Source organism: Dendropsophus ebraccatus, chromosome 1 (assembly GCF_027789765.1).
Source record: "Dendropsophus ebraccatus isolate aDenEbr1 chromosome 1, aDenEbr1.pat, whole genome shotgun sequence".
NCBI lineage: Eukaryota > Metazoa > Chordata > Amphibia > Anura > Hylidae > Dendropsophus > Dendropsophus ebraccatus.
The window spans coordinates 202,877,898-202,904,495 of record NC_091454.1 but is presented as its reverse complement, the minus strand read 5'-3'; the positions used below and the strand labels follow the sequence as shown (position 1 = coordinate 202,904,495).

The 26,598-nt window shown below is 44.7% G+C and overlaps 1 protein-coding gene across 6 annotated transcripts in view; it reads left to right on the top strand.

Moving 5' to 3' along the window:
* Positions 1-26,598, top strand: part of ANK1 (ankyrin 1) — a 134,146-nt gene that overhangs the window by 49,586 nt on the left and 57,962 nt on the right. For all 6 annotated transcript variants that reach the window (XM_069944894.1, XM_069944912.1, XM_069944900.1 and 3 more), the window contains 15 exons: positions 807-905; positions 998-1,096; positions 3,577-3,675; positions 6,318-6,515; positions 7,258-7,356; positions 7,491-7,589; positions 9,128-9,226; positions 14,443-14,640; positions 16,301-16,399; positions 17,200-17,298; positions 19,572-19,769; positions 20,769-20,867; positions 21,403-21,501; positions 24,367-24,465; positions 24,758-24,850. In XM_069944894.1, coding sequence (XP_069800995.1) covers positions 807-905; positions 998-1,096; positions 3,577-3,675; positions 6,318-6,515; positions 7,258-7,356; positions 7,491-7,589; positions 9,128-9,226; positions 14,443-14,640; positions 16,301-16,399; positions 17,200-17,298; positions 19,572-19,769; positions 20,769-20,867; positions 21,403-21,501; positions 24,367-24,465; positions 24,758-24,850 — 1,776 coding nt within the window. The remainder of the gene's footprint in view (positions 1-806; positions 906-997; positions 1,097-3,576; positions 3,676-6,317; positions 6,516-7,257; positions 7,357-7,490; positions 7,590-9,127; positions 9,227-14,442; positions 14,641-16,300; positions 16,400-17,199; positions 17,299-19,571; positions 19,770-20,768; positions 20,868-21,402; positions 21,502-24,366; positions 24,466-24,757; positions 24,851-26,598) is intronic.

The window sequence follows — 26,598 nt, the reverse complement described above, 5'->3', positions numbered from 1 at the left end:
GACTTAAAGGGATACTCCACTCAAACATACACTGTAATATGTTGCTGCCATTAGTGAGTCCAACAATTCCTTCCATACTTGTTATTATCTATTCAGCCTCCTTTCCCCAGTTCTGAGCTGCTGCTTTCTGCTGAGCTTTCTGTGTGAGCTTTTCTCTCTGCCCCCCCCCCCTTCTGAGACAGCTGATGTAAACAAGTCCCTATCTGCAACTTTGTAATACTGGGAGGTTTATTCACTGTGAGTTCATCAGCAACTTGACCTCAGAATAACCCTCCCAACATTACAAAGAAGCTACAATGTTGCAGATAAAGCCAGTCAGGGACTTGTTTGCATCATCTGTCTCAGAAGGGAGGGGAGAGGAGGGGGAGACAGAGAGCAAAAATTTACACACAGTTTTTTCTGTCTTCAGCAGAAAGCAGATGCTGAGAACTGGGGGAAGGAGAATGAATAGATAATACCAAGTATGGAACGAATTGTTAGACTCACCATGGGCAGCAACATATCAAAAGTTATGTTTGAGTGGAATACCCCTTTAAAGGGAACCTATCATTACATGAAGTCATCAGGGTGGTCCTCAGCAGCTTCTCCCCACCCACCAGCCATGATTGATAGATCTCTTCATGTTTAGGTATAGGGAGCAATCTATCAATCAAGGCTGGTGGGGTGGGCATACGACACTGGGGACCACCTGGATGACTCCGGGATCAGGAAGAGATGACGTGTTCCCTGTAATGTATTATAGATTCGGCAGCCACATGTTTCTCTCTACTATCTAGGTGTGAATATTCCCTGTGTTTGCCTTACAGACAGGGTTCACACCTCTGCACATCGCTGCTCACTATGAGAACCTTAATGTCGCTCAGCTCCTTCTGAATCGGGGTGCAAATGTTAATTTCACCCCTCAGGTGAGGACTTCCTTGCGGTATTCTTCTGGTTGGTGGAGCCATTGATCTTTATGTTATTTAATCATATGTGTGTGTGTTATTCATCCCCTCAGAATGGAATCAGCGCGTTGCACATTGCCTCCCGGCGGGGGAACGTTATCATGGTGCGGTTATTGTTGGACAGAGGAGCTCAGATAGATGCACTAACCAAGGTACCGGGTGTGATCACACATTATATGGGAGGACTTCCCTTTTTTTTTTTTTTAATGTAGAATTTTTTGGGACTATACAATGGCCAATGAGATAAGACACAGAGGTTCACATGGAGGAAAAGAACAATTGGAAACTGTGCATGTTACTGTTATATGGGCACTGTGTCTGGCACTGTTATATGGGCACTGTGTCTGGCACTGTTAAATGGGCACTGTGGCACTATATAGGCACTGTATCTGGCATTGTTATATGGAAACTGTGTTTGGCACCGTTACATGGGCACTATGTCTCACACTGTTATATGGGCACTGTGTCGGGCACTATGTCTGACACTGTTATATGGGCACTGTGTCTGGTACTGTTATATGGACACTGTGTTTGGCACTGTTATATGGGCACTATGGCACTATATAGGCACTGTATCTGGCACTGTTATATGGAAACTATGTCTGGCACTGTTATATGGACACTGTCTGGCACTGTTACATGGGCACTATGTCTGACACTGTTATATGGGGACTGTGTCTGGCACTGTTACATGGGCACTATGTCTGACACTGTTATATGGGGACTGTGTCTGGCACTGTTACATGGGCACTATGTCTGACACTGTTATATGGGGACTGTGTCTGGCACTATTATATAGACACTGTGTTTGGCACTGTTATATGGGCACTATAGCACTATATAGGCACTATATCTGGCGCTGTTATATGGACACTGTGTCTGGCAATGTTATATGGAAACTGTGTCTGGCACTGTTATATGAACACTGTGCCTTGCCCTGTTATATGGGCACTATGGCACTAAATCTGGCGCTGTTATATGGACACTGTGTCTGGCACTGTTATACGGAAACTGTGTCTGGCACTGTTATATGGACACTGTGTCTGGCCCTGTTATATGGGCATTGTGTCTGGCCCTGTTATATGGGCACTGTGTCTGGCACTGTTATATGGGCACTGTGTCTGGCACTGTTATATGGGGACTGTGTCTGGCACTGTTACATGGGCACTATGTCTGACACTGTTATATGGGGACTGTGTCTGGCACTATTATATAGACACTGTGTTTGGCACTGTTATATGGGCACTATAGCACTATATAGGCACTATATCTGGCGCTGTTATATGGACACTGTGTCTGGCACTGTTATATGGAAACTGTGTCTGGCACTGTTATATGAACACTGTGCCTTGCCCTGTTATATGGGCACTATGGCACTAAATCTGGCGCTGTTATATGGACACTGTGTCTGGCACTGTTATACGGAAACTGTGTCTGGCACTGTTATATGGACACTGTGTCTGGCCCTGTTATATGGGCATTGTGTCTGGCCCTGTTATATGGGCACTGTGTCTGGCACTGTTATATGGGCACTGTGTCTGGCACTGTTATATGGGGACAGTGTCTGGCACTGTTATATGGGGACTGTGTCTGGCACTGTTATATGGGCACTATGTCTGGCACTGTTATATGGACACTGTGTTTGGCACTATTATATGGACACTATGTCTGGCACTATATGGGCACTGTGTCTGGCACTATATGGGCACTGTGTCTGGCAATGTTTTATGGACACTGTGTCTGCCACTGTTACATGCACAGTGTCTGGCATTGTTATATGGGCATTATGTCTGGCACTATATTGGCACTGTATTTGGCACTGTTATATGGGCACTACTATATGGGCACTGTGTCTGGCACTGTTATATGGACACTGTCTGGCACTGTTACATGGGCACTATGTCTGACACTGTTATATGGGGACTGTGTCTGGCATAGTTACATGGGCACTATGTCTGACACTTATATGGGGACTGTGTCTGGCACTATTATATAGACACTGTGTTTGGCACTGTTATATGGGCACTATAGCACTATATAGGCACTATATCTGGCGCTGTTATATGGACACTGTGTCTGGCACTGTTATATGGAAACTGTGTCTGGCACTGTTATATGAACACTGTGCCTTGCCCTGTTATATGGGCACTATGGCACTAAATCTGGCGCTGTTATATGGACACTGTGTCTGGCACTGTTATATGGACACTGTATCTGGCCCTGTTATATGGGCACTGTGTCTGGCCCTGTTATATGGGCACTGTGTCTGGCACTGTTATATGGGCACTGTGTCTGGCACTGTTATATGGGGACAGTGTCTGGCACTGTTATATGGGGACTGTGTCTGGCACTGTTATATGGGGACTGTGTCTGGCACTGTAATATATGGACTGTGTCTGGCACTATTATATGGACACTATGTCTGGCACTATATGGGCACTGTGCCTGGCACTATATGGGCATTGTTTCTGGCAATGTTATATGGACACTGTGTCTGGCATTGTTATATGGGCACTATGTCTGGTACTATATGGGCACTGTATCTGGCACTGTTATATGGGCACTACTATATGGGCACTGTGTCTGGCAGTAATATAGAGGTCCCATACCATATCTGTATTTCTCCCTACAGGATGAATTGACCCCTTTACACTGTGCTGTAAGAAATGGCCATGTCCGGATCTCAGAGATTCTTCTGGATCACGGAGCCCCAATACAAGCCAAGACAAAGGTACAACTGAGGCTGAACTTCTGAGAGGATGACATTACTATATAACTATAGAGCCTGGTGCACTGTAATCAGATAACTGTATAGGATGACATTACTATATAACTACAGCCTGGTGCACTGTAATCAGATAACTGTATAGGATGACATTACTATATAACTATAGAGCCTGGTGCACTGTAATCAGATAACTGTATAGGATGACATTACTATATAACTACAGCCTGGTGCACTGTAATCAGATAACTGTATAGGATGACATTACTATATAACTATACAGCCTGGTGCACTGTAATCAGATAATTGTATAGGATGACATTACTATATAACTATAGAGCCTGGTGCACTGTAATCAGATAACTGTATAGGATGACATTACTATATAACTACAGCCTGGTGCACTGTAATCAGATAACTGTATAGGATGACATTACTATATAACTATAGAGCCTGGTGCACTGTAATCAGATAATTGTATAGGATGACATTACTATATAACTATAGAGCCTGGTGCACTGTAATCAGATAACTGTATAGGATGACATTACTATATAACTATACAGCCTGGTGCACTGTAATCAGATAATTGTATAGGATGACATTACTATATAACTGCAGCCTGGTGCACTGTAATCAGATAATTGTATAGGATGGCATTACTATATAAGTATGCAGCCTGGTGCACTGTAATCAGATAATTGTATAGGATGACATTACTATATAACTACAACCTGGTGCACTGTAATCAGATAACTGTATAGGATGACATTACTATATAACTATAGAGCCTGGTGCACTGTAATCAGATAACTGTATAGAATGACATTACTATATAACTATAAAGCCTGGTGCATTGTAATCAGATAATTGTATAGGATGACATTACAATATAACTACAGCCTGGTGCACTGTAATCAGATAGTTGTAGAGGATGACATTACTATATAACTATAGAGCCTGGTGCACTGTAATCAGATAACTGTATAGGATGACATTACTATATAAGTATACAGCCTGGTGCTCTGTAATCAGATAACTGTATAGGATGACATTACTATATAACTATACAGCCTGGTGCACTGTAATCAGATAACTGTATAGGATGACATTACTATATAACTATAGAGCCTGGTGCACTGTAATCAGATAACTGTATAGGATGACATTACAGTTATCTGATTACAGTGCACCAGGCTCTATAGTTATATAGTAATGTCATCCTATACAATTATCTGATTACAGTGCATCAGGCTCTATAGTTATATAGTAATGTCATCCTATACAGTTATCTGATTACAGTGCACCAGGTTGTAGTTATATAGTAATGTCATCCTATACAATTATCTGATAACAGTGCACCAGGCTCTATAGTTATATAGTAATGTCATCCTATACAGTTATCTAATTACAGTGCACCAGGCTGTAGTTATATAGTAATGTCATACTATACAGTTATCTGATTACAGTGCACCAGGCTCTATAGTTATATAGTATAGCATGACATTACTATATAACTACAGCCTGGTGCACTGTAATCAGATAACTGTATAGGATGACATTACTATATAACTACAGCCTGGTGCACTGTAATCAGATTACTGTATAGGATGACATTACTATAAAACTATACAGCCTGGTGCACTGTAATCAGATAACTGTATAGGATGACATTACTATATAACTATAGAGCCTGGTGCACTGTAATCAGATAACTGTATATGATGACATTACTATGTAAGTATACAGCCTGGTGCACTGTAATTAGATAATTGTATAGGATGACATTACTATATAACTATAGAGCCTGATGCACTGTAATCAGATAATTGTATAGGATGACATTACTATATAACTATAGAGCCTGGTGCACTGTAATCAGATAACTGTATAGGATGACATTACTATATAACTATACAACCTGGTGCACTGTAATCAGATAATTGTATAGGATGACATTACTATATAACTACAGCCTGGTGCACTGTAATCAGATAACTGTATAGGATGACATTACTATATAACTATAGAGCCTGGTGCACTGTAATCAGATAACTGTATAGGATGACATTACTATATAACTATAGAGCCTGGTGCACTGTTATCAGATAATTGTATAGGATGACATTACTATATAACTATAGAGCCTGGTGCACTGTAATCAGATAACTGTATAGGATGACATTACTATATAACTATACAACCTGGTGCACTGTAATCAGATAATTGTATAGGATGACATTACTATATAACTATACAGCCTGGTGCACTGTAATCAGATAATTGTATAGGATGAAATTAGTATATAACTATACAGCCTGGTGCACTGTAATCAGATAACTGTATAGGATGACATTACTATATAACTATAGAGCCTGGTGCACTGTAATCAGATAATTGTATAGGATGACATTACTATATAACTACAGCCTGGTGCACTGTAATCAGATAACTGTATAGGATGACATTACTATATAACTATAGAGCCTGGTGCACTGTAATCAGATAACTGTATAGGATGACATTACTATATAACTATAGAGCCTGGTGCACTGTAATCAGATAATTGTATAGGATGACATTACTATGTAAGTATATAGCCTGATGCACTGTAATCAGATAATTGTATAGTCCTTTCCCCACCACAGAACGGGTTGTGCCCCATTCACATGGCCTCCCAAGGAGATCATCTGGACTGTGTGCGGCTCCTGCTCCAGTATCAGGCTCAGATCGATGACATCACGCTGGATCACCTCACCCCTCTGCATGTGGCAGCGCATTGTGGCCACCATCGTGTGGCAAAACTTCTCCTAGATAAGGGAGGGAAGCCAAATGCCCGGGCCTTGGTGAGTTATGTCATAGTAGCAGATGGGGGCAATTGTCCGGGGTTTTTAGCAGGCAGTCCCCGAGAACTAAAACCTCGAAACTAACACCATCCAGCAGACCAATCATGGTACACTGGGCACTATATGACTGAAGTATTGATGGTGTACTGTAAATTATGTGGGCACTATATGGCAGTATTACATGTCTTGTGTATGACAGTATATTGGCACTATGTGATGGTATTATGTGAAGGAAGTATTACTTAAATGGTGCGTATTATTCCGGCACTATATGGTGCTGTTATGTGGTTGCTATATGGCAGTACATTGGCATTATATGGTGGTATTATGTGAGCTCTTTCAGGAAGTATTATTTGCGTACTGCATAATATTAAGGCACTATACAGTGGTATTATACGGGCTGTATATGACAGTACATTGGCACTATATGGAAACATGTGAGCTTTTTGGTTTTGTTGGTAAACTTGATATTATTCAGGTACTACCTGGTGATATTATATGAGCTTTATATGACAGTATAATAGCACTATATGGCGGTATTATGTGAGCTCTTTAAAGAGACTCTGTCAGTAGGATTATGCTGTCCTATCTCAGTGTGGCATAAACTTGTGACAGAGAAGCTGAACAGAATGATGCATCACTTACATTGTTCTATGTACTTGTATCTCCTTACCCCGGTCAGTCTATCTATGGCGTATTTCTATTATGATCAGCCCAGCCTCTGCTCTTTCTCTCTATGCAGAATGGGTTCACCCCTCTTCACATAGCCTGCAAGAAAAGTCATATTCGAGTCATGGAGCTGTTGCTGAAGTCTGGAGCCTCCATTGATGCCGTCACCGAGGTGAGAAGAACAACCATGAGGGCCACGGTGCTCTCTTTAAATATTGTATGCGACAAGATGATATTAAATGGAGACTCTCATGGTGACAATGAATCCTCATCTACCATTCTCTATGATTTCTTATTCCTTTCCAGTCTGGTCTTACTCCACTCCATGTCGCTGCCTTTATGGGTCATTTGTCCATCGTGAGGACATTGCTGCAGAGAGGGGCATCTCCCAATGTCTTTAGTGTGGTGAGAACTATATTGTGCCAGGACAATCTATATCTATCTATCTATCTATCTATCTATCTATCTATATACAGTAGAGAATATAAGCAGCACTGCAAAAAGGTAAAGGCTTTCGGGTGCCCGCGGTCCTGGATCTTGACCGTAGATCCTTAATTAAATAGCAAGTAGAAAGTCCACGGCACTCACAGGGTTAACGGTGAAAATAGCGGTGATTTATTGCATACAGCACTCCAGAAAACAGACACTGTCTGTTTTCTGGAGTGCTGTATGCAATAAATCACCGCTATTTTCACCGTTAACCCTGTGAGTGCCGTGGACTTTCTACTTGCTATCTATCTATCTATCTATCTATCTATCTATCTATCTATCTATCTATCTATCTATATATACACACACATACAGTGGTGCCTTGGATTAGGAGCATAATTCGTTCCGGGACCGCGCTTGTAATCCAAATCAACTCTTAAACCAAAGCAAATTTTCCCATAAGAAATCACTGAAATGCAGGCAATTGCTTCCATGCCCCAAAAATAATTATTTAATATTCTGAAAACCATGTAAAACAGATGAAACAAACATTTAGAAACAGTAGAATCTGTGATATTATAGGTTACTGTACAGTATAGCAATCAGCATGTGGAGTATAATGTATAGTAAGTGAAAAAACCTGATAACACAGCAGCAGTTTGTAGATACAGGATGAAGCTGCAGATCCCCATAATGCAGTAGTGTAGTACAACAGGCTAGAATAGAGAAGCAGGGCTGCTGTCAGAGGTCTGTGTGGTCACATGACAGCAATGGGGAAGGGGGGGTGTTTAGCATGGACCAATCAGGAAGTGAGAATCACAGAGCTGTACAGGAGGACAGTGACAGAAACTTTTCTGTACAGCAGTGTGTGAGTGTAAGTGCAGGCACATTATAGCAGCAGTGTGTATAGCTGAGTATGAGTGCAGACACATTATAGCAGCAGTGTGAATGACTAAGTGTAAGTGCAGGAACATTATAGCAGCAGTGTGAATGACTAAGTGTAAGTGCAGGAACATTATAGCAAGAATAGAGAGGATGGGAACACAAGGGCTGACAGAGACTGCAGGGAGGAATAAGCAGGGCAGATGTGGACACATACACGCAGCACTCTCTGTCCAAGCAGAGAGGGGTTACAGCTATGAAGAGCTTACCTCCACAGTCCTGTCCCCTGATGCAAGCCCCAGCCTGGAGTGGATCTGCTATAATTTGGAAGGTGAGAGAGATTTCCTGGGTCAGAGTACAGTGATGTAGACCATGCCCCTCCCCCACTCCCCCTCCCACCCAGTACAAGCTCTTAAACCAAAGCAATGCTCTTAAACCAAGTTCCAATTTTGAAAAACTGTGGGCTCTTCTTGCAAAACGATCTTAATCTAAGCTGCTCTTGAACCAAGGTACCACTGTATATACTATATATATATATATATATATATATATATATATATGAGATCAATAAATACTATACTATGTGTGCGGTCTTTGACCCAGCATTGATAGGCGTGTCCTTTGTGTGACAGAAAGTAGAGACCCCGTTACACATGGCGGCACGTGCGGCGCACACAGACGTGGCAGAATTTTTACTGCAGAACAAGGCGAAAGTGAATGCGAGAGCTAAGGTAAGGCGTCCATTAAATAAGTGTATACAGAGATGTGTGGAGGTAGAAGGTCTATGTAGAATAACACCGATTGACATCTGTTGGGGTGACATTTACGGCCCTCCAGCTGTTGCAAAACTACAGTTCCCAATATGCTAAAGCTTCGGCTGTCCAGGCATGATGGGAGTTGTAGTTTTACAACAGCTAGAAGGTCGGAGGTTTGACCACCGGTGGTATAAAGGATTAAATAGCATCCATCATGCATTGGAGATGGATATTTTTGTTCAGCTTTCCCACAATACCGTAGCCCATGATGATGCGTCATCAGGGGATCTCCTGGGGATTTCTAATAGTACATTCTCTTTTATAGCTGCCGGCATTGGAAGAAAATGGTATCTAATGCCCTACATCCCAAAGTGATGTTCTGCCAAGATTTTGGGTTATGTAGGGGTCGGGACTTATAGGTTCAGGACTAATCCTCATTACATTGACATAACCCAGTGGATATATTTGTACCATACAGGCCAGGGGCGTAACTAGAAATGGCTGGGCCCCATAGCAAACTTTTGATTGGGGCCCCCACCCCCTCAATCGACCACTACGCCATCAACACACTCAGCTCTACACAGGTTCTGTACACCTAATAAATTACAGTACAGTTATATTAAGTGACTCACAGGGGACGTCTTCTCTGATCGGAGTTGTTTCCTTCATTTTCTTCTTCATCCTTCCTGGGCCATTAGAACTTCTCTGAGCCACGAATCCACAGAATCTGCCAGAGAAACATATTAGGCTCCTCACTATGGCACCATCCTCATCTCTATACAAACTGCACATCTGTATTGGCCCCTTTACCCCCTTGTTTAGTGGATAGCCCTTACACTATGTGATCCCCTTATAGTATATGCCCCTCTGTGTATTCCCCCTTACCGATGCCACCCTTGTTGGCCCCTTATAAATTACCCCCCGTGTTGTCCATCCCCCTTAAAGATGATCCCCCATGTTGTCCCCCTATAGATGCCCTCTCATTTGGTCCCCTTATGAATGCCCCCTCATGGTGTCCCCCTATAGATGGCCCCCTGTATTATCCCCCTATGTATACCTCCCTGTATAATCCACCATAGATTGGCACCCCTGTATTATCCCCCATAGATGGCCCCCTGTATATCCCCCATAGATGGCCCCCTGTATATCCCCCATAGATGGCCCCCTGTATATCCCCCATAGATGCCCCCCCTGTATATCCCCCATAAATGGCCCCCTGTATATCCCCCATAGATGTCCCCCCTGTATATCCCCCATAGATGTCCCCCCTGTATATCCCCCATAGATGGCCCCCTGTATATCCCCCATAGATGTCCCCCCTGTATATCCCCCATAGATGGGCCCCCTGTATATCCCCCATAGATGGGCCCCCTGTATATCCCCCATAGATGGCCCCCCTGTATATCCCCCATAGATGGCCCCCCTGTATATCCCCCATAGATGGCCCCCCTGTATATACCCCATAGATGGCCCCACCCTGTATTATCCCCCTTTGAAAAGCAGATAGAAAATAAAAAAAAACACAACTCACCTAACTCCCCCGTCGGCTGTCTTCTCCTCTTCTCCCGGGGGGGCGTCCTGGGGATTCCCAGGCAGCACAGGTTTTGGGCTCAGCGTGGCTCAGTGTCCGCCGGGGCAAGTACTTCCGGCGCAGGGTGCATCTCTAACAACTGCTCCTGTGCCGGAAGTACAGGCTGGGGGCGGACGCTGAGCTCACCGGTACGTGTGCTGGCGGGACAGCAATACGGTGGCAAGGGGGGGCAGCATCCCCGGAAGCACCGGTACCAGTGAGCTCAGAGTCCGCCCCTAGCCTGTACACAGGAACGCTTGTTAGTGCTTGAAGTCCCTGCGCCAGAAGTACTTACCCTGGCCCCCGGCGGACGCCAAGCCACTCCAAGCCTGTCACCTGTGCTGCCTGGGAATCCCCGGGACACCCCTGGACCCAGGGGCGTAGCTAATGTCTCCTGGGCCCTGGTGCGAGAGGCCAACTTGGCCCCCCCCTTCTTTCACGACCAAGTGATGCTATTGGTGTGTGTGTGTATAAATATTATATATATATATATATATATATATATATATATATATATATATATATATATATACCAAGACAGATATTACCAATAACACCAGCATATTGGAAGAGAAAGTATTATCTCCGTACATATTACCGCCATACTGTTACCGACCAAATCCTGTATACTGAGACCAATATTACCAGTAATACCAGTATATAGGAAGGAAACATTACTGCCACACCACAACCATCACCACCATATTGTTACTGACCAAATCCAGTACACTAAATCACCTCATCCAGTCATATAGAGGTGGCCCCAGCTCTACACAGGTTCTATACACCATATACATTACAGTGCAGTTATATCAGGTGACTCACAGGGGACGTCTTTTCTGATCGGAGTTCTTTCCTTTTCATTTTCTCCATCCGTCCTAGGCCGTTATGAGAACTTCTCCGAGCCACGAATCCACAGAATCTGCCAGACAGACATATTAGACTCCTCACTCTGGCACCATCCTTATCTCTATACACACTGCACATCTGTACTGTCCCCTTTACACCCTCATTTAGTGGGTAGCCCTGACTCTATGTGACCCCCTAATAATATATGCCCCCCTCTGTGTATTCCCTCTCCCCCTATGTTGCCCCCCCCCAAATAGATGGTCCCTCTCCCCCCATGTTGCCCTCCTTATAGATGGCCCCCTCTCCCCCCACCCTCCCTTATAGATGGCCCCCTCTCCCCCCACCCTCCCTTATAGATGGCCTCCTCTCCCCCCTCCCTCATAGATGCCCCCTCTTCCCCCCCACCCTCATAGATGCCCCCTCTTCCCCCCCTTCCTCATAGATGCCCCCTCTTCCCCCCCACCCTCATAGATGGTCCCCTCTTCCCCCCACCCTCATAGATGCCTCTTCTTCCCCCCCACCCTCATAGATGGTCCCCTCTTCCCCCCACCCTCATAGATGCCTCTTCTTCCCCCCCACCCTCATAGATGGTCCCCTCTTCCCCCCACCCTCATAGATGGTCCCCTCTTCCCCCCACCCTCATAGATGCCCCCTCTTCCCCCCCCCCCACCCTCATAGATGGTCCCCTTTCCCCCCACCCTCATGGATGCCCCCTCTTCCCCCCCACCCTCATGGATGCCCCCTCTTCCCCCCCACCCTCATGGATGCCCCCTCTTCCCCCCCACCCTCATAGATGCCCCCTCTTCCCCCCCCACCCTCATAGATGCCCCCTCTTCCCCCCCACCCTCATAGATGCCCCCCTCCTTCCCCCCACCCTCATAGATGCCCCCTCTTCCCCCCCCCTCATAGATGGTCCCCTTTCCCCCCACCCTCATGGATGCCCCCTCTTCCCCCCCACCTTAATAGATGCCCCCTCTTCCCCCCCCACCCTCATAGATGCCCCCTCTTCCCCCCCCACCCTCATAGATGCCCCCTCTTCCCCCCCACCCTCATAGATGCCCCCTCTTCCCCCCCACCCTCATAGATGCCCCCCTCCTTCCCCCCACCCTCATAGATGCCCCCCTCCTTCCCCCCACCCTCATAGATGCCCCCTGCTTCCCCCCACCCGCATAGATGCCCCCCTCCTTCCCCCACCCTCATAGATGCCCCCTCCTTCCCCCCACCCTCATAGATGCCCCCTTTCCCCCCACCCTCATAGATGGCCCCCTCTTTCCCCCCACCCTCATAGATGCCCCCCTCCTTCCCCCCACCCTCATAGATGCCCCCTCTTTCCCCCCACCCTCATAGATGCCCCCCTCTTTCCCCCCACCCTCATAGATGCCCCCCTCTTTCCCCCCACCCTCATAGATGCCCCCCTCCTTCCCCCCACCCTCATAGATGCCCCCCTCTTTCCCCCCACCCTCATAGATGCCCCCCTCCTTCCCCCCACCCTGCAGGCTGATAAAAAACAAAACAAAACTTAACTCACCTGCCAACGCGCTCCCACGACGATCCTCACTCCTCCTGGTCTGTCCCCGGCTGCTGCGCGGCTGCCGGGGGTGTCACGTCTTATCCCCGGCAGCGCGCATCCCAGAGCTCCCTGCGCACCGGAACCGGAAGTCAGGGCCCAAGGCGCGCAGGGAGCTCTGGGATGCGCGGCTGCCAGGGATAAGATGCGACACCCCCGGCAGCAACGCAGCAGCCGGGGGAAGACGGAGCCCGACTCCTGTGACCGCAAGCAAAACAATGCTTGCGGTCACAAGAGTGATTGATCGGGAGGGCCCCGCGGGCCCCCCTTCATGGCCATTGCCTGGACCCCAAACAGCTGTAGCAGCCGGGAGGCCTGCTCGGCCGCCGGGTGCTACAGGCTATGTGAGCTCCGGGGGCCCGCGCCACGGGCCCCCGATACGGCGGGGCCCCGTAGCGGCCGCTACGGCTGCTACGGCGGTACAGGCAGAGCAGTGTGGCTACACTTATACAGGCAGAGCAGTGTGGCTGCTGTGGGGTCCCTGGATAGAATGGTCCCATCCTTGGTTGTGAACATCCATCTCTAGGGGAACTGTATTAAAGGGGTAGTTCACCAGAAAAAATTCTTTCAAATCAACTTGTAATTTGTAATTTGTTAAATCTTCCAGTACTCATCAGCTGCTATATGTTCTGCAGGAAGTGGTGTATTCTTTCCAGTCTGGAGAGCAGTAGAGGTTTTCTAGGATTTGCTACTGCTCTGGACAGTTCCTGTCATGGACAGAGGTGGCAGCAGAGAGCACTGTGTCAGACTGGAGAGAATACACCACTTCCTGCAGGACATACAGAAGACGATAAGTACTGGAAGACTTGAGATTTTTTTTTTTAATAGAAGTTAAATACAAATCTCTGTGGTCAAGGCTTGGGATACCCCTGTATATAGAGTATGTAGGATCCATTAAAATTAGACTAGACACTAGGTAGAAGAGTTGAGTAGATGAGGGGGACCACTTCGGGGGTGATAGACAGGTTACTATGTTGTAAATTCCTTCTCAAATTCTGGAAGATTTGGGAAGCCCTGGAAATAGTCTGGAAATTATATGTACATTATATGCAAATGAGTCTAGGCCCAACCCATTCTAATGTCCAGTCAGTAGAAGTGTATTGTGTCTGCTGACAGATAGAAAGGAATGAAGAAGGACATGTTTCCCCCAAATATATATATATATATATATCTCTTTCTATCCTTTACTCAATGCCTTTCCTACAGGATGATCAGACCCCTCTACACTGTGCAGCCCGCTCTGGGCATTTGGATATGGTGCGTTTGCTGTTATCCCATGGAGCTCACCCCGACCCCCCCACTACTGCAGGCCATACACCGTTACACTTGAGTGCACGAGGTGGGCACACCCAAACCTCGGAACTTCTGCTGGACAACCAAGCTGCACATACGTCCATGACCAAGGTAAAACCGTTTTTTGTTAGATGTTCTGTACTTGTAGTCCCAATAGATGAGATGTCACAATGGCAGTAGGAAGAATAGTTAAGGGGGTACTCCAACATAAGGTAAAAAAAAAAGATATTCTGAAGATGCATGTAGCATGCCTTAATTGTTTTCCCCAGTTCTAATACCATCAAAATCCATTTGTTTTTAAATCGTGGTTGTACTTTCTGGTTGAGCAGTTGCCCAGTACTTCAAGTCCCAGAATGCATTGCTTCCCCTCAGCTTTCCCTTGCAGTCCTCCCACCCTACCTACACCCCTCCTGCAGCACTCCTGTCAGTTCCCTAACCAAAGCTGTTGCAGAACATGCAATGTCACGGCAGAATATTGCACAGTGAAGTTGCAGCACCTGCTCCAGTCACTCCTTGTCTGCTCAGATGTAGGCTGGAGGGGCTGGTCAGAGATGGTGAATGACTTAGGGGGGTGGTACTACAGTTCAGAGACAAGAACCCACCAAGCCTCCTGTGACATCAGAGGATGATGCGTTGTCACAGGAAGAAGCCAGCACGAATACAAATTTTCTCTCCATACCTCCATGCAGTCCGATCAGTGCTCTTCTAATGACAAATAGACCCTAAAAGGGGGGGCATCCAAAGTGTATAAAATACAAATGTTTTTAAAAATATATTAAAGCACCATCCCCAATAAAAAGTTAAAGTGTCACTGTCGATTTGCAGAAATCAATAGTCCAGGCGATTTTAAGAAACTTTGTAATTGGGTTTATTAGCCGCAAAATGCATTTTTATTATGAAAAAGCAAGTTGAAGCTCTCCCCCCTGTCTTCATGGAGGGGGGAGGGGTGGAGGGAGATGAGGCACCAAAACAAGATAACAAAGAGTTAATTTACAGCTACATCACCGGGCTATCTCTTCTGAGGTCAGCACCGACCTCTCTGACCTCTTCCTTCCTCCCCTCTCTATAGGTTAGACAGGGCCCGACTAATGTAAAAGAGTCAAGATTTCCTGATAATGAGCAGTGGGTGAGAGAGAGGAGGGGGGGGGGGAACCTGGGGAAAGTCTTTTTAAAATGTAGATAATGGTATACAGTATTTGCGTAATAAACCCAATCACAAAGTTTCTTAAAATTGCCTGTACTATTGATTTCTGCAAAACAAAAAAAAACACGACAGTGACTCTTTAAAATCACTCTAGTTCCCATTATACAATTAAAAATGTGAAAAAAATAAATAAATAAAAATATAATATATTGTAGCATGTGTAAATGTCCGATGTATAAAAATATAACCGTAAAAAGCAAAGCAAAAAAGCACTACGATTGCCGATTTTTTTTGTTACATTATATAGCAGTAAAGATAAATAAATAAATAAAAGCAAACCATTATATGAGCCGTTAAGAAGCTATTAGAGCTAGTTCAGACAATACGTAGAAGCAGTAAGCCTGATATAACACGTTCCCTATATGAGTTATATGTGGCATATAACAATAGCTGCATTGTTTTCTGCAGGGCTCCCGCTTTGCTCTATTCCCCTTGTGTCCTGTCATCCTCCCCAGCTGAATATATCTCTGCTGAGTTGCTTCTTTTCTTTGCATAAATTGTCTTTATTGACCTCATTGTCATCTCGGAGCGCCGCGCGGTGCTTACCTTTTTCTTCTCTCACCTCAGAAAGGTTTCACGCCTCTTCATGTGGCTGCAAAATACGGGAAGGTCCAGATTGCAGAACTTCTGCTGGAAAGAGGAGCTCACTCCAACAGCGCCGGCAAGGTGACCCTTCTGTCTTCTTACTGTCCTCTTTATCATAGTATTGCTGGGATCAGCTGTAGCCAAACACATCTCTGCGAGAAACAAATGGCCTCTTTATAGTCATATAAATGTGCTTTCACTATGCAAGTTTCACAAGGTCATCCCCAAGGTCATACAAGCAGGCCTGGCGGTGCTATGGGGTCTCTAAAAAGATTGAACCCTATTCAGGCTGGATGTTGGGAACCTATGTCCACAGGTCCTAGAACATTAGCAAACAAGGGTATGGCCAAGTCCTCCCTTTAAGGTGGTATGACGTAAAAGTTGTCAGGGGTGATTCTCCCATGAGGCAAGTTGATTGACTTGCCTCAGGCAGTTGCTGCTAGGTGTCAAGAGGAGGTGGTTGTGCAGCACATCTGCCCTATAGATATGGCTTGAAACGCGTTGACTGATGGAAGTGGGAGGGTTCTATAAGGATGTTGTAATAACGATAATAAGCTATATACAGACTTAAGCCCCTATTACACAGGGCGACTGTGAGGAGGAAACGAGCGCAGTCAGCTCGCTGCCGCCGCTATTACTCGCTTGTTGAAATACAAACTAATACAACGATCAGCCGACATCGTTCATGTCGGCTGACCATTGTCTTCTATTACACAGGACGGTTATCGGCTGAATACGGCCAATAATCTTGCCGTGTAATAAGGCCATAACACATCCAGTCTATGGCGGGCCAGCATCTAAGGGTGGTTATCGATTTTGGGTTATTGTTGGATTATTTCTACCCATCCCCCATCTTTTTACTCTTTCTCTTTGTATCACAGACTGGTTTGACCCCTCTTCATGTAGCTGTGTATCACAATCACCTTAACATTGTGCGTCTTCTGCTAAATAAGGGAGCGTCTCCACACTGCACTGCAAGGGTAAGTGCAACTATACAGTATAACTATATAAATCACAGACAAAACTGCACATCTTCCCGAAGCCCATTAGATACATGTTGACTAATGCTAAAATCAATGGGATTGGCCAATATTGATCCAATGGGCTGCTATAGGTGCAATTCCAGTGCCCACATTGCCCTTATAATATATCTTATTAGAGAAAGGGATCGTAAAACAGTCTTCTCACTAATGTACAGCATAGCCACACAATATCCTACCTGTGGGCGAGCTGAATGGTTGCAATGAAGCTGCTGCTGCCAATGGGGGCTTCACAGATAGACTGGTACCCAAGGCATGTGACCACCATGAATGTTAATATCAACAGTATAGCAGTATTATTTAGACATTGTGCAGCACTTTTATTAGATTACTTTATGTATGGTACTGGTATTGGGTCACTGCATGGGAATATTTACTTAAAGTGTACCTGTAAAATATATAGTCAAAGGGGGAGATTTATCAAACATGGTGTAAAGTGAAACTGGCTCAGTTGCCCCTAGCGACCAATCAGATTCCACCTTTCATTTTCCAAAGAGACTGTGAGGTGAAAGGTGGAATCTGATTGGTTGCTAGGGGCAACTGAGCCAGTTTCCCTCTACACCATGTTTGATAAATCTCCCCCAACGATCTGTTAGTGCCCTATTGTGCCCTCTTCTTCACTGGGCTACTGACATCACTTCCTGCATTTGATCTCTTTTTTGTGCTGTTAATAAAGACCAAATGTACCATGGCCCGGGGCGCTGGGTACTGGTATTAAAGCAGCCAGTGGGCCCTGGTATTTTGTGGTGCAATATATCTCAGTAGGTAACTTGAGGTGAAGAAAAGTAGAAGAATCTGTAGCAGGAGATAGGGGCCGGATAGGAGGCCCTTGCCTAATTTGCCTTGTACTCTGCCGGGATGTTTATGAAGTGTGTGTCCTCATACTCACGTTTAGATAAATCTTTATCTGACCGCCTTCTGCCTCTCAGTATCGGTGACCACCCTCATACGTAGTATGAGTCCCAGGCCTCTGTCTCTGGGTGAAGCTAACTAGTAGAAGTTTTCTGACGTAGTTGAATGTAGTCAGTAGAGAGCGGCTAACTTGCATCTGTGCTCTACTGTGGATCAGTCCCACTGCTTTTCTCTCTCTAAAAGGTGACTATCCTGAAGTGAAGCTCCATGGGGTAGGCAAGGTGGTTACTCCTGTAACTCTAGTTATCCCAGGGTTGGGTTCAGCAGTGCATGACTGCTGTAGTCTATCACACTGGAACAGGTGTTTCTCTTCCTTAGCTGACTACAACTAACTCTCCAGGAAGTGGTGTGTAAGGGTGTAAACAGGCTAAACCTTCCTGCAGCTGTGCACAGGGGGAGTGAGACACCTTGTGGCTGGTGTAAGGTACAGCAGCTAACCGCACTAACTGTGGTACCTGTAGAACTAGTTTGACCTAGGTGTGTAAAGATAGAAGAACCACCCTACAAATGGCCTTAGTGATGAAACCTTAACTGCAGTTTTACAGTAAGTGTGACACCTAGTGGCCGAATGTATAGCAATGTATATCATATAGAAAACAGGCAACAACAAAAAAAATACATGAAGTAAATTGCAAAGATGGAGTATATCACCTCACCTGCTGATTTATCATTATTCATTGGTAATAACAGTGCCCTTTAAGCACTGCATTGTCTTATTTCTGCAATGTATGATGGAAGGGACACTGTTTGGTATTGCTGTTTAGGCAATTGAATGAAAGTGTCATTACACCTATGTACGCTATCTAGTCAGAATACACCATATGGATGGGGCACCAACCAAGAGAACCACGCAAGGCGTCATTCACTGCGTCCAGTCATATGAGCCTCTCCATAACTTCTATAGACTTGACAGGTGACCACCTCTCTATTCAGCCTAGAGTTAGGGTGGCTTTACACAGAGAGATTTATCTGACAGATTTTTGAAGCCAAAGCCAGAAATGGATTTCAGATAGGAGAAATCTCAGTCTTTCCTTTATGACCTGTTCTCTGTTTATAGTCTGTTCTTGGCTTTGGCTTCAAAAATCTGTCAGATAAATCTCTCTGTGTAAAAGCACCCTTAGACGCTCACCTGGATATACTTAGTATTGTGGTGACTATGCAGCAGATAATTTCCTTCTTATTAGGATATTGTTCACACCTGCAAGTTAGCAGCAGATTTCTGGCTGTGGATTGTGTATTATGGTAAGTGGGCTTATGGACAATGCAGGCCGCACTAAGAATGTGTCTGTCTTGTGTTACAGAATGGTTACACTCCCCTACACATGGCGGTAAAACAGCGATCCGTCGACACAGCCCGTGCTTTGCTGCAGTTTGGTGCCACGTGTAACGCACAGTCCCTGCAGGGTGTCACCCCCCTCCACCTTGCTGCACAGGAGGGTCACGCCGATATGGTGACATTGCTGCTAAGCAAGCAGGGAAATGTGCATCTAGGCAACAAGGTAAGGACCACCTGAGCCAAACCTCATCTCATGTACCGAAACGCTTGTACCACATTTTTTTGTCCCTTATTGTAACATTCTGTATATATCTATATCTACATATATTTCTTAATTTTCATTTATTTAAAGGGCCGGTCCTTTAATCAAAGTTCATCTCCCATGTACAGGGGTAACTAGCAGACCGGTGGGGGTCTGACTCCTGAAACCCCAATTTATCCATTATATACCACCGTGGATAGGGGCTTATTAGAACACTCTCTTAACCACAGCTAAGTTTGCCCTAGGTGTGTAAACAACAGTGTTCTTTCCACTGACAGCAAGCAGGGATCATGGTGATGAATTGAAGAATGAGATTTATATAATGGAAAAATGGCTCTGTTATCTTGAGCAGCCAATCACAGCACAGCTTTTATTATAGAAAGATGAGGGGGGGGGGCAATTCCATGATTAAAAGTTATCCACAGGGTCAGTGATAACTAGCCAATTGGTTGGGGGTCCAATAATCACGAAAACAGAGATCCCTTGTCCCCCAGTGAATGGAGTCCTTAGCTTTCAGTAGGACTTCTGGACATAGCCACATTTATTGCTCAGGTATGTTCAGAAACCCCATACTTATCAGCTGCTGCATATCCTGCAGGAAGTGGCGTATTCTTTCCAGTGTGACACAGTGCTCTCTGCTGCCACCTCTTTCCATGTCCGGAACTGTCTAGAGCAGTAGAAAAAAGAACAATAAAAAAACACTCCTGCTCTGAACAGTTCCTGTCCCAGACAGAGGTGGCAGCAGAGAGCACCGTGTCAGACTGGAAAGAATACACCACTTCCTGCAGGACACACAGCAGCTGATAAGTATGGGAAAACTTTTAAATACAAGTAAATTACAAATCTATATAACTTTGTGACTTTTCTACCTCTTTAAGCTTCATTTATTTAAAACTGAAAACCGGAGTTGACCACATTGTATGTGTTACTGATGTCATCTGTTCTCCTTTCTGTTCACAGAGCTCCCTCACCCCCCTCCACCTGGCCTGTCAGGAAGGTCACCTTAATGTAGCAGAAATCCTGGTGTCCCATGATGCTGCAGTGAGCGCGGAGACACGGGTAAAGCCTCCTAACAACGTACAAACTTCTGGATGTTATATGAGGTCTGATCGCACCCCACCAATGCAGATCTATCTTATGTGACATCTAACTTGTATAAAATAATGTCTACGTAATACATGTCAATGACTAGTATACAGAGAAAAGTGGCGTTACGTACGGGATAAGTCACATGACTTGTACAGCTGCACATGGCTTGTATCCTTATGGTACACCACAATGACTGATGATAATCTTATAACTTACAGTAGGGGGAGCATTATTCCATATATATATATAATGGATAGATGTCTCTTTCTCTGTTTTACTCTTGCTTGACATGCAGTTTTGCCTTAGAAGGACAGAGAGACTATTGCTAGTCTGACCGCCAAATCAGAGAAATTATATTCTGTAGAAATGACTTTTGATTTTCTAGTGGACATCTAAAATTGACTAAAAATGATGCCCAAAAATAACCCGTTATAATAAATGGCATCTATGTACGGTTACTAGCGTCTAGCAGTTGTGGCACTCACTTACTAGTCTTGTCTCATAGATGGGATTCACTCCACTTCATGTCGCCTGCCACTATGGGAACATCAAGATAGTAAAGTTTCTCCTTCAACATCAGGCCAATGTGAACGCAACCACCAAGGTGAGCCGGCTACTGTGTCTTACTTTATTTTTGGTGTCTTAGGCTATAATATTGACGGTCTTTCCTTAAAGAGACTCTGTCAGTAGGTTTATACTTTCCTATCTTAGGGTAGTATAACCTAGTAAAAGAGAAGCTGAACAGAATAATGTATCACTTCCATTGTTCTGTGCAGCTGGTTCAGAGATATCCTCCTAAATAACAGGGACAATAAGTAGTCCTCTCCATTATGTGTGTGAGCTCAGTAGTCCTGGATATTCATGAGAAGCAGAAAACTCCGCCCACCAGCTGCTGATTGGCAGTTATCTATCCATGCTGTGTATAGGCAGTTAATTATTAATCAGCAGCTGGAGGGAGGAGAGAGTGGTACAGCATGTATATGATGTTATTGTACCCTAACAGAAAACATGGCCAGACCGAAGTGTAACAAAGCCGGGCACCACTAAAAAACCCAACAGGGCCCTATAGCTACCATTGTTAATACTCATGGCTTCTTATGTGGAAAAGGGGTCTCCTAGACCCTGGTACAATTGTTACCTCTCCACCACCTATAGCTACAGTCCTTTAGACAATTCTTTAACCCCTTAAAGGGGTATTCTGGATGGGAAAAAAAATCTTTAATACAGTTATATAACTTTGTAATATATCTTTATTAAAGGAAATGTATACAATTTATGTTATGATTTTTACATTGAATAGCAGCAGTAAGGGGAGATACAGCCACTCTGCTGCCTCCAGTAGCTGTTTCAGGAACCGCAGGGCTGCTTAAAGGGGTTGGCCACTTTATAGTAAAATAGGTCAGTACAAAGTATTAGTAAGTGTACTCACTGTATATACTGACAGCAGCTCCCTGTGTACCTTATAGAGCTAAAATCAGATTCCTCTCACCCAGGCTGGGCTGCCCTGCTCTGTTTTGTTTCAGTCCACAAAATGGCCGACATGGAGGAGCATGTGACCAGGCCCTGTCCACTGTGTTCTTCATAGACATATACAGGCTGTGTGGTGGACACTGGGGGGCGGGGCATGGTCACATGCTCCTCTATGTCAGCAATGTTATGGACAAAAACACCACAGAGCAGGGCAGCCTGGAGGAGGGGAGCCTGATAATAGCAATATGGGGTACACAGGGAGCTGCTGTCAGTATATACAGTGAGTACACTTACTAATACTGTACACTGAGCAAATTTACTATAGTTTTCATACCTTATTTTATATCATACGTCATGGTGCTTGTTCAAGTAAAAACTGATCTTTTATCAACTGCAGATTGTGCTAAGTGGGTGGGGCTTCACAGTAACAGCATCACTTAGCCCCACCCACAGAAACGTCGTTGGCCCCGCCCCTCTGTGGCATCATCGTCACATAGGCCCCACTCCCTCGATGCCCATTGGTATGGGCTGACCTAGAGGGGGTGGGGCCTAGACCTTTAGGCCAGCCTGTTCCAATGGTCGGCGAGGGGGCTGGGCATATGACGTCATGGAGGGACGGGGCCAATGGTGAAGCTGTGGGCGGGGCTAAGTGGTGCTGCTGATGTGAAGCCCCGCCCATCTAGCACAATCTGCAGATGATAAAAGATCAATCTTTACTTGAACAAGCACCATGACGTATGATATAAAATACGGTATGAAAACTGCTAAATTTACCCATTACACCTGTGTAGAGAAGTCAGAATGCAAAAAGGGGGTGACAGTGTCACTTTAAGCCCTGGTCCTGACACAGTAGCATATACACATGCAGAAGAGCTAGTGATGCTGAGCCTCCACTGATATCTATATAATGCCTGTTATCATTAGAATAGCCATTACATAGCTTCTTTAAGTGTCTATTCTAATGGTATTCTGTTTTTATTTCGGCCAGAATACCCCTTTAACAGAGGTCAATATACCTTTTTACAGTGTCTGGCAAGAGTTTTATTTTACAGTGCCATATTTTTTTGGGTTCCATCCCTGAAGCCTAGCTCTTTAATGAAAGCTGAACTCCCTCTCTAATGGCCGGGATCAGAGGAACCTCCAGTCTTGGCCTGTTAACCCTCAGTTCACTGAGTCACTGGGAGACCAACCCTGGAAACTGAGGAAGGAGCCTGAACCTGTCTCTTCATGCTAAAGGGGAGATTTGTTTGGGCCACTTGTTGAAAAAATATAGTAGTACAATTTTATAAAGGGGTACCCTAATGAAAATAATTTCTTTTCTTTTCAACTGGTTTGAGAAAATTAAATAGGTTTGTAATTTAGTTCTATATAAAAATCTCAATGCTTCCAGTACTTATCAGCTGCTGTATGTCCTTTAAAAATTCTTTTCATTCTGACACAGTGCTCTCTGCTGCCACCTCTGTCCATGTCAGGAACTGTCCAGAGCAGGAGAGGTTTTCTATGGGAATTTGCTGCTGATCTGGACAGTTCCTGACATGGACAGAGGTGGCAGCAGAGGGCACTGTGTCAGACTGGAAAGTATACACCACTTCCTGCAGGACATAGTAAGTTATAAATCTACATAACTTTCTGACACCAGTTGATTTGAAAGAAAACATTTTTTGCTGGAGTTCCCCTTTAATTAAAAAAAAAAAAGCATGCACCAAAACCCTAGATTCATTATTACTTTTGAAGAGGGAGGAAAAAATACAATTACCACTGTATACAGCAATCCTCATACAAAATAAGTCTGCTAAAATGCAAAGGTGGTTATTAGAGGGTGAAGGGATATCCGGCACAATGAGGGCTCCATTAAAGGGCTGGATGCACCATCATAGCCATGGGGCAGCTTTTTGCTTAGTCATCTGGTTGTTATTATTATGTAGATGATGGGGGTAATGATCCAGGAAGCTCACACAGAAGTATATAATATACGGTCCCTACATATTCTGTCTTTTAGTTGGGGTTCACTCCTCTCCATCAGGCCGCCCAGCAGGGGCACACCGACATCGTCACACTTCTACTGAAGAACGGAGCCTGCCCCAACCAGGCCAGCATGGTAAGAGCTGCCAGTCGCCACCTGACCTCTTCTGTCCTTATGTCTTGTCCAATGTCCGTCAGTCTTAGAAAACGTCTTCTGGCTTTGTTGTCCTGACCTCTTGTCGGTTTTTGACTATCATTGTATTTTATCATGTTGTCCTGTTTTTATTGTTTTATTTCTTGTTCCTGGCACCTGTCTTGCCTTCTGTTACTCTGCCTCACCTCATCGAATGCCTCTTCTTGGCCTCTCATGCCTCATTCTTTTCCTCATTGCCCTTACTGCATCCTTCCCGTGCCCTACGCCTCTGCAGAATGGGATCACACCGTTGGCCATTGCCAAGCGTCTAGGATACATCTCTGTGACAGATGTTCTGAGTCTGGTGACAGATGGACCACACACCCAGGTGAGTACGAAGGGGGTGATGGAATAGAAAAGAATGGGGGAAACTACAGGTCTTGGGATGGCAAAACCATAGGGAAATATAACAGGAGGTAGGTGAAAGGCCCGCAAAGGAGACCTATCAGGTCCAATACTGGAAGACATATATATATATATATATATATATATATATATATATATATATATAAATGTCCAAAAATGTAACGGCATGTAAACATATATATATGTCTATATATATATATATATATATATATATATAGTTATATATATATATATATATATAGTTATAAAGGTATTATAGACTTTTATAGATGAGGTGCAAGAATTGATGAACCTATAACATACTTTCTACAGACAAGGAAATAATCTGTTGCGCTATATTATGCTCCGGGCTCGAGTGTCAAAAAAGTTGTGCTGAGCCGCAGGATGCTGCTCCCTCCTCCCCCACCCTCTGTGCTGGAATACAAGCTTTGTATGAAAATAAAGGCAGGGAAGGGAGGATCCTGCATCCTGCAGCTTAGCACAGCCTCTTTGACCCTTAATTTCTAAGCACCATATAGAGCTGACAGATTCCCTTTAATACACTTCAGCCAGGTTAACAAGATGCTTCCAGGCAGCATTTATCTCTTGCACCCATAGACACTATGGGGGAGATTTATCACACATGGTGTAAAGTGAAACTGGCTCAGTTGCCCCTAGCAACCAATCAGATTCCATCTATCATTCCTCACAGACTCTTTGGAAAATGAAAGGTGGAATCTGATTGGTTGCTAGGGGCAACTGAGCCAGTTTTACTTTACACCATGTTTGATAAATCTCCCTCTATCTGTCTATTTGCCTTAAGGCACTGCCCACATAGTCCAAAACTTTTTCAATCTTTTTTTCCCCTTATTTAGGGAAAAGTCAGGACACCCCCATACACCTCTATTAGATAGTCGGCTGGCAATCATTTAATGTGTATGGGCACCTTAAAGGGGAACTATCAGCCGGTTACACAAATGTCCCTTACCTTCCTTCTTGGCTCCATTGCTAAGTTGTTAGCAGTGTAATCCTCTGTCCGGAGCATCGTTAGGAGCACTGCCCTGCCCCCATAGCACCGGTCACAGGGGATCTAAGCAAGGGGTCAGTTTGTTTTTGCCTTTCTTTAAGGACCCTTCTAACCAGTAGGGATTATGCAATAGAGCCCCCCCCCCCCCAGGGTCCTTAAAAAAAAAAAAAGAGAGAGAGAACAAACAGCCCCTTTACTTAGACCCCCTGAGGTCATCAGTAATCTGTTGGAAACCTGGCAGTAAGTGTTCAGTTTTCCTGCAGCGCCACCAAAGGTGAAATTTATAATTACACAGTGCTTATTCAAATCAGTGGGTTGTCCGTGTATAGTGTGACAGGACAGGTCGTCCACAGCAAGACATGCTCTCGTAGAAACTTTCCACCTTAAAGGGGTTGTACACCAAAAAAATTTTTCTTTTAAATCAACTGCTGCCATAAAGTGCCAGAGATTTGTAATTTACTTCTATTAAAAAATCTCAAGCCTTCCAGTACTTATCAGCTGTTGTATGCCCAACAGGAAGTTGTATTATTTCCAGTCTGGAGAGCAGGAGAGGTTTTCTATGGGGATTTGCTGCTGCTCTGGACAGTTCCTGACATGGACAGAGGAGGCAACAGAGAGCACTGTGTCAGACAAGAAAGAAAACACCACTTCCTGCAGGACACACAGCAGCTGATAAGTACTGGAAGACTTAAGATTTTTTAATA